The sequence below is a fragment of the Natrix helvetica genome (genome assembly GCF_964273705.1).
Source record: "Natrix helvetica genome assembly, chromosome: 10".
NCBI lineage: Eukaryota > Metazoa > Chordata > Lepidosauria > Squamata > Natricidae > Natrix > Natrix helvetica.
Window position 1 is genome coordinate 17,184,440 of NC_138561.1, and position 14,618 is coordinate 17,199,057.

Genomic DNA, 14,618 nt, shown 5'->3' on the forward strand with positions numbered 1-14,618 from the left:
TAACTCGAGATGATTTCAGAGGGTCCTCATAAAACATTTAAAAGATTTATTTAATGAAAACAAAAGTGCCATTTGCTGATAAGTCTTTTTTTAAAAACATCCTTTATTAAAGCCCAGGAAATCAAATAATGTGTGATGCCCTGACACCTTGTGGTCATAAACGGATATAGCAACAGGAGAGAGCCTGGAATTGTTTCACAGTATATATAATTTTTCCAAGTAAAATAGTTGGCTCATTGACCAGTTCAGTTGTATCTCTTTCACAGCTATAGCACTTAGACTTATATAGCGCTTCACGGTGCTTTACAGGCCTCTCTAAGCAGTTTACTGAGTCTGGGTCCTCATTTTACCGATCTTGCAAGGATGGCTGAGTCAACTCCTGGCTGTGAGCAGAGCTAGCCTGCATATGGCATTCTACCACTGCACCACCATGGAAGGAAGGAAAGAATATCAATAGCCCTTAGACTTATATACTGCTTCACAGTGCTTTACAGCCCTCTCTAAGTGGTTTACAGAATCAGCCTCTTGCCCCCAACAATCGGGGTCCTCATTTTAACCACCTCAGAAGGATGGAAGGCTGAGTCAACCTTAAGCCTGGTGAGATTCGAACTGTCAAAATGCAGGCAATCCAAATTTCATCTAGGTTGTCAACTTTTAACTGCTCCTCACATTCTCTGCATTTTCTTGTCTTAAAAGGCTTAAAAATGTACAGGAAGTCCTTGACTTACAACAATTTGTTTAGCAAGCGTTCAAAGTTTCAACGCCCCTCCCCAAAAAGTAACATGACTAATCCTTGCAGTTAACTACTACATAGAAGCATCCCTAAATAACGTTTTAATGATTTTTTTAAAACTCGCCTGATGGCCCTCGTCTTAAAAGTTCATTTAGTAACCATTCCAAGTTACAACGGCCCTGGAAAAAGTGGCTTATGATCATTGTCCACACTTACGACCGTTGCGGCATTGCCCTCTTGACAGGATTTACATTTGAATTGCAACTGGTTCATATTTATGACGGTCGCGGTGGACTAGGTCCTGTGATTCCCCCTTTTTGTGACCATCCGGAAAGCAAAGTCAATGGGGGAGCCAGATTCACTTAACAACCGACAGGGATTCACTTCACCAACGTGGCAAGAACCGCCTTTAAAATGCACCATCAACTGATACTCGTTTTTTTTTTAATGAATTGTTAATTGCGTTTTCGTTTCTCCACGCTGAAAGAGGCGGCGCAATGCCAGCCGCGGCCGGAGGGGGCGGCCGCGAGTAGCGCGCGCGGCTTGCGCCGTTTGTCCCCCGCCGCTCGCCGTAGCGCGGCTTATAGGCGGACGCGACGGGGCAAGCCTTGCTTGCTCGCGCGAGACAGAGAGGCGAGCCCGAAGCCGTCAGTCTGCGGCCTCCGACCATGGCGTCGTCCTCGGGCAGCGCCATCCAAATCCCGACCCGCCTGCCGCTGCTGCTGACGCCCGAAGCCGTGCTGCTGCCGGGCTCCACCATGCGCGCCAGCGTGGACTCCCCGCGGAACATGCAGCTGGTGCGGAGCCGGCTGCTGAAGGGCACGTCGCTCAAGAGTACCATCCTCGGCGTCATTCCTGACACGAAGGACCCGCTCAGCGACCTCGACGCCCTCCCGCCGCTCCACAGGTCCAGCACCCGGCCTTCCCCGCCGTGGTCGCTATGGCAACAGGCGCCCCCCTCGCAAACTCCAGCTCCCCCGGTTGCCCTTCCCAACATGGCGGTCGTTACGTCATGAAGGCCATGCCCCCTCGTTTCCCCTCACGCCACTTCTCTTAATCCCCAAGACCTTCCTTTGCGTTGCCATGGTCACCGTCCGGCCTGTTGCCACGGAGCTACCCCTCCCTCTTTTCCTCCGGCCACCTATCACACCTAGGTTCACCGTTGCCATGGCGACTGCATCCCCTCCTTCCTTTCTCCTTTCTGGCTAAGGATGCTCTTGGGTAATTGGGGCTAATTATTATCTTATCGGAGTTGAAACATTTGAGCTTTATTTCTGACTTAATCCATTTAAATAGCTGCCAAGGGGTCCAAGGATGACTTGGTCTTTGTGCATAAAAAGCAATAATCATGTATGTGAGATTTTATTTATTAATTACATTTTTATACCCCCTGTAAAAAAAGGGATGTGGTGGCTCAGTAGCTTAAGATGCTGAGCTTGTTGATCAGAAAGGTCTGCAGTTCGGCGGTTCGAATCCCTAGCGTTCCCATTACTTGTCCCAGCTTCTGCCAACCTAGCAGTTCGAAAGCAGGTAAAAAATGCAAGTAGAAAAATAGGAACCACCTTTAGTGGGAAGGGAACAGCGCTCCGTGCACCTTCAGCATTTGGTCATGCCGGCCAAATGACCACAGAGATGTCTTTGGACAGCACTGGCTCTTCTGCTTTGAAACGGAGAGGAGCACCGCCCCCTAGAGTCGGGAACGACTAGCACATATGTGCGAAGGGAACCTTTACCTTTTTATACCTCCCATCTTCTATGTAAGGTGACTCTTCGCAGCTATGGAAATTTAATAAATCAATAGATTATGAATTTGCCTGACAATCCAATTTCGTGCTGCTTGAGTGGAACACCATTAGGATGAGAAGTTTAGTTACTGTGTTGATGGCAGTAACAAGAGTTTATACTTGAAATAGATGTTAAAAAAATGTTTACTTGCAAGCTTTAGAAACTTTGCATTTGGGAAATGGATTTAGATGTAATGATGTGAGAAAACGCACCGGTACCAGTCAGAATCTTGTGTTCTGCCCTTGAAAGTGGCTTGAGGAGATTATGGGAATTTATGTAGGTCAGGCTCTCAAGGAGGGACATAGTTTAAGGAAAACTACAACTGAAGTTGCCACTGGTGAGAAAGCAAGGGATTGGTCAGGTTAAAAAGCAGCTTGCTTTTTCAGCAAAGAAACGTTGCAGAAATGCAATGAATGAAAGTGTGTATTGCTTTTTTAGTGCTTGAATGTGGGTTTATAAACACTCAAATGCTTCGTCAAAAGATTGAAAGGGTTGCCCATGCAAAAAAATAATAATCCATGTTCAATCACAGATATCTCTGAGCAAAATTCCTGTCTAAAACAGGAATGTTTTTCAAAGTATCTTTTAAGTCTTTCCTGTGGCTAGGACTAACATGGTAATGTTAAGTCCTTTCTCCTGGACATGGACAACACCTTCTAAATCAGCTCCATGGAGACAGATAGCTCTCGACTTACAACCATTCTTTTAGTGACCGTTTGAAGTTACAACGACACTGAAAAAAGTGACCGTTTTTCACACTTAAGGACTATTGCTCCATCCCTATGGTCATGTGATCAAAATTCAGACGCTTGGCAGTTAACTTAGATTTATGACGGTTGACAAGCCATGTCAACGGCGAAGCCAGATTCACTTAGCAACCAAATTGCTAGCCTAAAACTTGCAATGATTCACTTAACAACTGTGGCGAGAAAGGTCTTGAAATGGGGGGCAAAATTCACTTCACTGTCTTGCTTAGCAACGGGCATTTTGGGCTCAACTCTGGTCCTAAGTTGAGGATTGTTTATAATGTTAGCCCCTTTGCTAGGGAAACAGCTTCCAAAACAGCTCCATAGATATCCTGTTCAATTATTCCTATTGTGGCATGTCAAATAACACTTGCTTTTTCTTGGCCCATTTCAGGATTGGCACAGCTGCGCTGGCCATTCAGGTAGTTGGCAGCAACTGGCCAAAGCCCCATTATACGTTGCTGTTGACGGGCCTCTGCAGGTTCCAGATTTTGCAGCTGGTGAAGGAGAAACCTTATCCCATTGCAGATGTTGAACAGTTGGATCGGCTGGAACAATTTACCAACAACTCCGAGGAAGAGCTGGGAGAGCTGCCGGAGCAATTCTATAAATATGCAGTGCAGGTTAGGTGCCTTGAAATGGTATTAAATATCTGAATTATCTGTGGAGGAAATTAGGACGATCACTGTATGTAAATGAATTGCAGCTCAGGAGCAAAGTGCACTCTTTGTTGCTGATGCAATGTTAGTTGTTTACTTGTCCCGTTGAAATGTTCTCTCTCATGCATTTGGGATCACGGGGACATGTTCTTATAGATCAGGAGAACACATTTTCATCCAAGCTGCAAAAAAAAAAAAAAGTCAGATTGGAGCCAGTACAAATGTCCCAAAGGTGCTTTTTTCAAAAGGCAACTGGGTTTTCTTGTGTATCCTTTGAAGACATTTTGCTTCTCAATTCTGACAGTTGAAACTGAGCAGTCAAAGGCTTGCTTCTCTGACCAAGAGCCCCAAAAGTTTATTTTCTGATAAAGTTGTTTGAGGATGAGATTCCTGTCGTCATTCTTAAACAGCTGCTGCTTGCCCCCGGGAAGGAGAAGTTTCACCGATGCAAAGTGCGAATCCTGCAGATAGTTGTGTCTGAAAGGTGCTCAGGTCGCCTCGAAAAAAAGCATCCTTCAGTTTTTGAGACAGCAGAGTTCTTCACCCTTCTGTTGGTTGGGCAAGTCGCTCCAGAACAAACGACCTTGGCACAGCTGAAATACAAGAAATGGATGGCTCTTTGTTTTGTGGTTGTCCTATCCAGTAATATGTTTATTGTGCTGAGTAATAGGAATGAATACTAGTATTAAAATTTTGCTCTACATTTCCCCTCTCCCCCAAGCTGGTGGAGATGTTGGATATGTCCATCCCGGCGGTGGCAAAACTGAGACGCTTGTTGGACAACCTACCCAGAGAAGCTCTACCAGATATTGTCACCTCGATCATCCGTACCAGCAACCAGGAGAAGCTTCAGGTATCAACCGCTGCTTCTGTTCTGGTTTCACAGAGGAAAGCCCGTTTTAAAAACACTGCCAAGCTCAAACAAACAAACAAAAAAAAAGGCTTCTTGTCAATTCCCTTATAAGATTAGCCAATGTGTTACCCAAGCTTTGGTGTAATGAAAAACAGGGTAAAGGTAAAGGTTCCCCTCACACCTACCGTATTTTTTGGAGTATAAGACGCACCGGAGTATAAGACAGGAAGGTTTTGAAGAGGAAATTTTTTTAAAAAAGTTTTTGCACTCTGCAAACCTCCCAAAAAGGACCCGTTTCCCCCCCTCCCCAAAAAAGGCATGAATAGCCTTTAGGGAGCTTGCAGAACGCTCCTGGGACGGGGGGGAGGGGCAAAAATGAGCAAAAAACGGTTTTTACAAAAAGCAAGCCTGTTTTTTGTTAAAAAAAAGAGGCAAGGATAGCCTTTAGGAAGCTTATAGAGTGCTCCTGGGGGCTGGGGGGGGGGATAAAATCCAGCAAACAACAGGCTGTTTTCTGCTCATTTTGGCCCTCCCCAGCCTCCAGGAGCTCTCTAAAAGCTTCCTAGAGGCTCTGCATGGCCATTTTGGTGAAGGCGTGATTTTGGGAGGCAAAAAACGCTGTATTCGATGTATAAGACGGACCCATATTTTCAGCCTCTTTTTTGGGGGGGGGAAAGGTGTGTCTTATACTCTGAAAAATATGGTCTGTACTAGTAGTTCCTGACCCTCGGGGGTTTCCTATGATAGGATATGTCCAGCTTGCTCATTTTCCCCTCAGGAATAGCGATGGAAGAGAAGCTCAAAACAAGATAGATCCCGATAGCTTATGGTGCTTTAAAATCTCTCTGATCCATTTCAAATTAGGCGAGCACATTTTGTGGTTAAATCTGAGAAGAAGACAAGGAACACACCCTTAATAATGTTTTGTAATTTTTTATTAGATCCTGGATGCTGTGGGTTTAGAAGCACGATTCAAAATGACCATACCCTTGCTCGTGAGGCAGATTGAAGGTTTGAAGCTTCTCCAGAAGACCAGAAAACATAAGCAGGATGATGACAAACGGGTATTTTTTTTGTAATAAAACGATTTACTTCAAGGTGTAGAAATAGTCCTGTGTGGGTGTAATTTATTTGGCAGAAGAGAAGTATTAGCAACAGGACTGATTTAGCAATAGCAAAAAGCAATAAGGAGGAGAACTAAATTGGGGCTGTAACTCAGCAGTAAAATACATATTGTCCTTGCAAATTCAGTTCAGCCTTCTCATCTCCAGATAAGGCCAGGCAAGTGGTTGAAACGGGAGAACTGCAAACAGGTAACAGAGGCTTGATTGGGCTAGATACTTAATGGTCTGAATTAATATAGGAATGTGTTCCTCACTTTTAATATAGGACATGGGGTTTAGTATTCCCGTATTTCATGTTATGCAGCAACCTTTCAGAAAATTGTGAGCTCATTTGATCCTACTTAGGCCATACCTGGAACATTGCATCAGGTTTTGTTCAAAAGATGCCAAGACTTGGAGAAAAAGTGCAGAGAAGAGCAACTAAGATGATCAACGGCCTGGAGGCTAAAACATATGAAGAATAATTGCAGGAATTGGATATGGGTAGTTTAGAAAGAAGAAGGATTAGGGGTGACATGATAGCAGTATTCCAGTATTAGTGGGGCTGTCACAAAGAAGAGGGGGTCAGCTTATTTTCCAAAGTACCAGAAGGCCCCACAAGAAATATTGGATGGAAACTAATCAAGGAGAGAAGCAACCTGGAATTAAGGAGAAATATCCTGACAGTGAGGACAGTTAACCTGTGGAATGGTTTGCCTTCAGACGATCTGCGTGCTCCATCCCTGGAGGTTTTAAAGACAGCCACTTGTCTGAAATGATACAGGGTCTCCTGCTTGGACTAGAAGACCTCCAAGATCCCTTCCAGCTCTATTCTGATTGATTGATTGATTGTACTCTTCCCACCTTTTAATTTCCTAGATCGTAGCAATACGTCCTCTGCGGAGGATCGGCCACATTCCAGGTGGTATGGAAGATGAGGAAGAGGATGAAGATCACAATGATATCATTATTCTCGAGAAAAAAATCCGAGCCTCTCGCATGCCCGAGCAAGCTCTCAAAGTCTGTATCAAGGAAGTTAAAAGGTCCAGTCAGTTTTTTCATCACTTTCGATCCCCTTCTGTTATGGAATATGTGTTATTGATTTGATGGCAAGAGCATGCATTTTTTAGTTTAAGGGTGTTTTTTTGTTTTGGTATTCGCTCGGAAGATCGCCTCTCTTTATTCTGTGTGTGTTTTAAAGTGTCGGTGCAATCCCGAATACCTAAAGGGTAGGGTAGGGCATAATTCTAACAAATGAAATATATGCATCAAAAGGCCAGCTGTGCTGAGAAGACACTCCCACTACATTTGGTAAATCTTATTTCCAAATAAGCATGCTGGGGATTACAGTCTTAGTTGCATAATGCTGCTCTTGAGATGTGGTTTTTATGTTACTGTTTCACATACACTAAATAGGATTTTGTAAGTGCAAGAATTGGATAAGAGCCAGGGTGGTGCAGTGGTTAGAATGCAGTACTGCAGGCTAATACATTGCTCACTCCAGTTCGATCCTGACCGGCTCAAGGTTGACTCAGCCTTCCATCCTTCCGAGGTCGGTAAAATGAGGACCCAGATTGTTGGGGGCAATAGGCTGACTCTGTAAAAACCACTTAGAGAGGGCTGTAAAGCACTGTGAAGCGGTTTATAAATCTAAATGCTATTGCTATATTGTGAATTAGACATGTTTCTAATTCATTTAAGTACAGAAGAGATCCCTTTTCAGATACATTAAAAACCTGTGCCTATTTGGCAGCATTAAGCATCCTCCGACTGTAGCCTTTGGCAAACATTCTGAACATTAAGACAAACTGAATGTTAACCTTGTATAGATAGTCCTCGATTTGCAACCGTTCACTTAGTAACGGTTCAAAGTTATAATGGCACTGAAAAGATGATTTGTGACCATTTTTCACACTAACCACCTTAGTAGCATCCCCATGATCATGTGATCAAAATTCTGATTCTTGGCAATCGGTTCATACTTCTGACCGTTGCTGTGTCCCAAGGTCACGTGATCCCCTTTTGCGACCTGACAAGCAATGGGGAAGCCAGCTTCACTTAATAACTGGGTGACTAACTTATGAACTACAGTGATTCCCTTAAAACCCTGGCAAGAAAGGTCATAAAAACGGGGCAAAACTCCCTTGACAAACGTGTCACTCAACAACAGAAGCTTTGGGCTCCGTTGTCATACGATGTGGGACCGCCTGTGTTAGTGCAGGCTAATACAGTGTCATGTTAGTCTCATCAAGTATTGCAGTAACGGGCTTTCATTTCTTTGCAGTTTTAGCTGCAGATTTTAATTTTGGTTCTTCAGTTAACAAGTTTGTCTACTTTTCTAGGTTAAAGAAGATGCCTCAATCCATGCCAGAATATGCCTTAACTCGGAATTATTTGGAATTGATGGTGGAATTACCCTGGAGCAAAAATACTAAAGGTTAGTGGTTATTTCCTTAGGATGAGAATATTATTATTTTTTTAAAAAAAGATATCATAGAAACATCCTCTATTTAAATACAGGTAGTCCTCGATTTGTGACCACAATTCAGCCCCAGATATGCGAGACCGTTGTTAAGTGCGTTTTGCTCCGTTTTACGACTTTCCGCGCTGACTTTATTTGTCAAAGGGTCGTAAAAGGGGATCACGTTACCCCCAGGTGCACCCCGACTGTCATAAATACACACCAGTTGCCAAGCATCCAAATTTCGTTCACGTGACCAGAGGGGATATTCAGCCAGTTCTGACAAGTTCTGGAGAACTGGTAGCGGAAATTTTGAGTAGTCTGGAGAACCAGCAAATAGGCTGGCCCCGCCCCTGCTGTCTCCCAGCTGATCTTCTTTTGTTGCCCTGAACAGGAGAACGGTGCTTGAAAGCAGGTTAGTGGGGTGGGGAGGGAATGGGGATTTTACAGTATCCTTCCCCTGCCATGCCCACAAAGCCACGCCCACAAAGCCACACCCACAAAGCCACACCCACAGAACCGGTAGTAAAAACTTTTGAATCCTATCACTGCGCGTGACCATGGGAATCAGGTGGAAAAGAGTTGTCAGTTACTTTTAGTGCCATCGTAACTTTGAACAGACACAGTAAATGAACTGTTTCTCAAAATCAGCTCTTTTAAAGTTTAAGGCACTGGTTTTGGATTGTTTTCTATTGCCTGTGTTTGCAATATATTGGATTCCAATATGACATGGTCATTTTCACCCAAAGTTCCAGCAGCTTCAGTTCCCTCTATCACTTCTTCTCTATTAGTAAGATATAGGTCCAGAATAGTTCCCTCCTCTATATTTTGGATGATAAAGTGATCAGCTGGGTTGGTTAGGAATCTGTTTGATCTCTCACTGGCTGCAATTGGGTCTCCCAGTTGATAACTGGATAGTTAAGTCCCCCATTACTACTCTGGTATGTTTCCTGCATACATCTGTTAACTGGCTGGCAGAGAGTTCATCTATTTCTTCTGATTGGTTGGTTGGCCTGTAATATCGAAGACTACCTGCAACGGTATTCTTCTGGTTGCCGGAAGAAGGATCTTCGCTCAAGGGTGTAAATAGATCTCATTGTTCGGATTAACAGATTGCCTGGATATCCGTGCAGCCAGGGTGCTTCTGGATAACGATCATTATGCCATGGAGAAGCTGAAGAAGAGAGTGTTGGAATACCTGGCAGTCAGGCAGCTGAAGAACAATTTAAAGGGCCCCATCTTGTGCTTTGTGGGACCCCCCGGAGTTGGGAAAACCAGCGTGGGGCGATCGGTGGCCAAGACTTTGGGCCGAGAGTTCCACCGCATCGCACTGGGAGGAGTGTGTGACCAGTCTGACATCCGAGGTCACAGGTATTTTAAGTCTTTATTGTTGTTGTTGTTATCGTGATGTAGAGGCTGTGGAAAAAAACATTCATCCTGTTTCCTCACTTATATCCCACTGATAAATGACTTGCCCTGACATTTTGTAAGCAACCACACAAAATTTTTCCTACTTCCACGTGTTAGGAAGTCCCCTCTGGTTTTACACCCAATTCAAAGTAAAACTTTGTCACCCCACCCCCCACCCCCGAGTCTCCAGTCACATGGTCCAATCAGTGGCTAGGTGACCTCAGTCTCCGCCTTTTAAACACCTGCACCAACATCCTTGATTCCCAGGGGAAATAATTTTATTTCGGCTACAACCCACCCAGCTATCTCTACACCCCCTCCTCCCTGGTTCCTTCGCTCCGGGTTGTGAAGCAGTGAGAAGAGAAACCTCCTTAGAGAAAAGCTACCAAAAAGAAAGTGGCCACAGTTCGGCCAACTTCAGGGTTGACAGGCTTCCCCCCGTCAATTGAATACCTTGATCTACAGGATATCATGTGGCTAAACCCAAACAATGGGACATGACATAATGTAACCTCTGCATCGGTCTGCTCAGACAGTGAAAGCGAAGGTGGGCTGTATAAACTCTTCCAATATATAGATTCTATATATCCAGTTGTGCTACCTTTGAGTATGACACCTGGACACTTTTAAAACTCCAGCCATCTAAAAAGAGGCATCCATGAATTCAATTCATGGTAGAGGATTCGGAACCCATAGCATCCACCTATCTGTTCAGCAGATCCCAAGTAGGACAAAACTGACCCTTGGGCAGTCATCGTAACTGGAGTGGCAGTAGAAATCTTATTATTTAAAGGAAGATTATAGAGACAGTTTAAGGTGTCCATGTAGTGCCAAGGATCCAGACATAGTTGTAGCAATCATAGTTGTAGGGATGGCCTTGGAGGCTGTTTTAAGTGTGGGACATTAAAAAGGCTGCTGAGAGTCGCCATTGAAAAGGCTCCTTACAGAAGCTCTGAAGGGGGTGAAAGATTTCCCCGGGAGGCTGAGCTAGTTTTTTTAGTTTTGGCAGCTGCCATTCGGTGTTCAACTGGAACAGGATGTGCTGACTTGGGGGAAAAGTTAAACATGTTTCCCAAATGATCTGAAATGTATGTTCACGGCTGCAAGTTGGAACAGGGCAAATGAAAGTGTATGGCAACATAGAAGGTGTTATTAGGGTGAGGTGAAGATTTGAATTGAGTGCGTGTGTGTGATCCCTTGGGAAAAGAAGTGTGATGTTTGTGCAAGGAGAGGAAGGCGATCTTGGCCAAGCGAAACAAGGCTGTTGCTCTTCTCCATGCAGCGAGGCGCCTTTTGCTCACATTTGGTGCAGCTGGAATTTGCACCCCTGATCGTAACCTGGGTGAAAGTCTCATAGAAACATAGAAATCTGATGAGAGAAAAAGATCTAGTGATCCCTCAAGTTTGTCCTTTTGAGTTTTTCTTTCTTTCCTTTCTTTCTTTTCTTTCTTTCTTTCCTTCCTCCTTCCTTCCTTCCTTCCTTCTTTCTGTTTTCTTCCTTCTCTCCCTCCCTCTTTCTTTCTTTCTTCCTCTTTTTCTTTCTTTCCTTTCCTTTCCCTCCCTCCCTCCCTTTTCTTTCTTCCTTCCTTCCTCCCTTCTCTCCCTCTCTGTCCTCTTCCCCTCTCTTTCTTTTTTCTTTCTCTTTCTCTTTTTTCTTCCTTCTCTTCTTCCTTTTTCTTTCTCTCTCTCTTTCTTTTTTCTTTCTTTCTTCCTTCTCTCCTTCCTTGTCTCTCTCTCTCCCTCCTCCTTCCTTTCCATTATTTTTATATTTTATTTAAATGTGATTTTTAATTTTTGCCAGACGATGGACATGTGTTTATCCCAATCATGTTTAAACTCAGTAACTGATGATTGACCGGCTACCTCTGCTGGAAGTTGGTTCCCAGCCTCTGCTGCGCTCCTACTTCCAAGGGTTCATATATTTCCCAGTAAGTCAAGATACATTATGAATGCAGTACATGTGCAATTGCCATTTTCTCAGTTCCAATTTTGTCACATCCTAACCTATCTTCTTGATGGGCATAGTGCGAAGCTGGCAACTTGGTTTACCCGTCTCTCGTCTGTTGCTTAGCCTTCTGAAAAGCAGAACATTTCTTGCTGTTCAAATGGGGACCACTAGAGGATGTTCTATGCCTTTCATTGAAGAACCTAAAGACAATGAGTATTTTGAAGAGTTTAATTGTTCTGTCAAGAGAGTTTCTCCTTAGTTCTCTCCTTGATTAGTTTCCATCCATTGCTTCTTGTCCTGCCCTCAGGTGCTTTTGACAATAGCTTGTCACCCTCTTCTTTGTAGCAACCCCTGAGATATTGGAATACTGCTATCATGTCTCCCCTAGTCCTTCTTTTCATTAAACTAGACATGCCCAGTTCCTGCAACCGTTCTTCATATGTTTTAGTCTCCAGTCCCCTAATCATCTTTGTTGCTCTTCTCTGCACTCTTTCTAGAGTCTCCACATCTTTTTTATACATCGTGGCGACCAAAACTGGAGGCAAATATTCCAAGTTTGGCCTTACCAAGGCACTTTAAACTAGTAGAAAGTCTACATAGCCTGTGAGGGAATGGCTAGGACAGAATATTTCTTCAATAGAGCTAATTTAAGTCTAATAAAATGGTAGTTCTTTAACCACAGTCCTTCCCCCCTTCTTTGCCTTTTAATTTATCTTCCTTTTTCACTTTGTAAAGTGTTATATGAATCTGTTGTGAAGCTGTCCACCAGCTCATCAAGTGAAAATAAATCAGAATTGTGACAAGGGACATTCCCGTGACATCCGTTACTACAGATATGATTCTGTCAATCATTGTCATTCTGTCAGAATTGTCTGATTGTCTCGTGCACCGGCTTTCCAGTGCTTAACAGTTTTTTTTTTCCCCAGAGAAATGTTTTAGTTGGGACAGATTGGCTGGGTTCAGATTTGACAGCTCAGCCAGAATTCTGTTTTTATTTAATTCCATTTCAGTGTCTGTGACACCCGAAGATTGTAAATGAGAATCTGTGCCTTTATGCCTTCGCTTCATTTGTCATCTCGGGCTCTTTGGCTTCTTCGACAAACCAGGGCTTAAACCTGGCTCCCAATGAAAACACCTTCATTTTTAATTCTCTCTGCAAGTGGTCCTCGACTTACATGGCCCAAAATTTTTGATGCTAAGCGAGGCAGTTGTTAAGTGAGTTTTGCCCCTTTCTACAGTCTTTCTTGCCTCAGCTGTTAAGTGCAACTGCCGTTGTTAGTTAACCAATTTCGTTGTATTTATTTTGTACAATGACAATAAAGACTGTACTACTCAGTGACATGGTTGTTAAGTGATTTCGGCTTCCCCATTGACTTGGTCAGAAGGTCGCAAAGGGGGATCACGTGACCACGGGACATAGCAACCGTCATAAATATGAATCAGTTTGCTAAGCATCTGAATTTTGATAATGTGACCCTGGGGATGCTGCAAAGGTCATAAGTGTGAAAAGAGGTCCTAAGTCATTTTTTTCAGTGCTGTTGTAACTCCAAACAGTCGCTTAACGAACTATCATAAGTCAAGCAATACCAGAGGTATCTTTTCTTTTATTCTTTTCTCTTTTTCACTAGTTAGAAATTAGACTAACGTGTTTCCAGTCCTTATTTAAAAGAAAACACCTAAGAAGGATCCTTATATTTTCTTGGAGCTATCCGGAAAAGATAGTCCTCGACTTACAACGGTTCATTTAGTGACCATTCAAAGTTGCAGCGGCACTGGAAAAAGTGACTTATGACTGTTTTTCCCAAACTTACGACATTGCAGCATCCCCATGGGCACGCAATTAAAATTCAGACCCTCGGCAACCAAGTCAGAGTTATGACGGCTGCAGCGTTGCAATGGGGAAACCAGATTCATTTAACAACTATGTTACTAGCTGAGTAACTGGAGCGATGCACTTAACGACCGTGGTAAGAAAAGTCGTAAAATGGGGCAAAACTCACTGAACCAATGTTTCACTTAGCAACAGAAAGCTTGGGCTCCATTGTGGCCGTAAGTCGAGGACTACCTGTATTTGTTATTCCTGGCAAATAAATAAAAAGTCGAAATCTCACAGATTACCTAGCTTGATTGTGTGCAGGCTAGTTCGCATCAAAAAGGCTCCCCTCCTGTGAAAACAGATATTAAATAGTTTTGCCCCGAGCTTAGAAAGTTTCTTATTGTTTATCCCTCCGAAACAACAACACATCCTTATTAAATTCCTCCAGTCGTGCTGCAGAGACGGTGGAAATCTCAGGCTTGGATCCCGTCTGGGAGAAGGTTGAGATTGGTTCTGTTTTGTGTTTTGGTCCCGGGAGGCAGCTAACCCAGAGGCTTTGTCCTTGCAACCAGCCAAGCCAGTGCCAGGCCAAGGAAAAGAAAATGACTCTTTTATTGTCTGCATTCTTTCGGTCTAATAATAGACCTCAAGGGCTAGGAACTTGTTTGTATGGACTTTGTGGACACGCCTTCTGAGCCTCTTGGGCAGGCTGCTCGGATGCTACAGATGGGGAAAAAATCTCACAGGAGAACATAAACAAGTCTTTGAAGAATTAGTTTTCCTATTCCATGCGGGAGAAATGTGTGTAATCTGTCTCACTAAGTGGTAAAAATGCAGAAGCAACAAGAGATTCATTCTTTCTTTCTCTCTCTCTTTTTCTTTCTCTTTCTCTCTGTCTCTCTGTCTCTGTTTCTCTCTCTGTTTCTCACTCTCTCTGTCTCTGTTTCTCTCTGTGTTTCTCTCTGTCGCTCTCTTCTCACTCTCTCTCTGTTTCTCCCTCCCTCCCTCTCTTTCTGTTTCTGTCTCTCTCTCTCTGTTTCTGTCTCTCTCTTCTCACTCTCTCTGTTTCTCTCTCCCTCTGTTTGTCTGTCTTTCTGTCTCTCT

At 43.7% G+C, this 14,618-nt stretch overlaps 2 protein-coding genes across 2 annotated transcripts in view; one reads left to right on the forward strand and one right to left on the reverse strand.

Annotated features, from left to right (window-relative positions):
- Positions 1-1,403, reverse strand: part of LOC309397251 (ATP-binding cassette sub-family C member 12-like) — a gene marked incomplete at its 5' end in the record, with an annotated part of 55,996 nt that extends 54,593 nt beyond the window's left edge. Inside the window, one exon of the mRNA XM_081963108.1 lies at positions 1,213-1,403. Within this exon, the coding sequence (XP_081819234.1) occupies positions 1,213-1,403 (191 nt within the window). The remainder of the gene's footprint in view (positions 1-1,212) is intronic.
- The window catches only part of LONP2 (lon peptidase 2, peroxisomal), a 36,934-nt gene continuing 23,649 nt past the window's right edge, over positions 1,334-14,618 (forward strand). Inside the window, exons 1-7 of the mRNA XM_081963221.1 lie at positions 1,334-1,640; positions 3,659-3,887; positions 4,645-4,776; positions 5,718-5,840; positions 6,759-6,922; positions 8,222-8,316; positions 9,453-9,711. Coding sequence (XP_081819347.1) covers positions 1,402-1,640; positions 3,659-3,887; positions 4,645-4,776; positions 5,718-5,840; positions 6,759-6,922; positions 8,222-8,316; positions 9,453-9,711 — 1,241 coding nt within the window. The 5' untranslated portion in view covers positions 1,334-1,401. The remainder of the gene's footprint in view (positions 1,641-3,658; positions 3,888-4,644; positions 4,777-5,717; positions 5,841-6,758; positions 6,923-8,221; positions 8,317-9,452; positions 9,712-14,618) is intronic.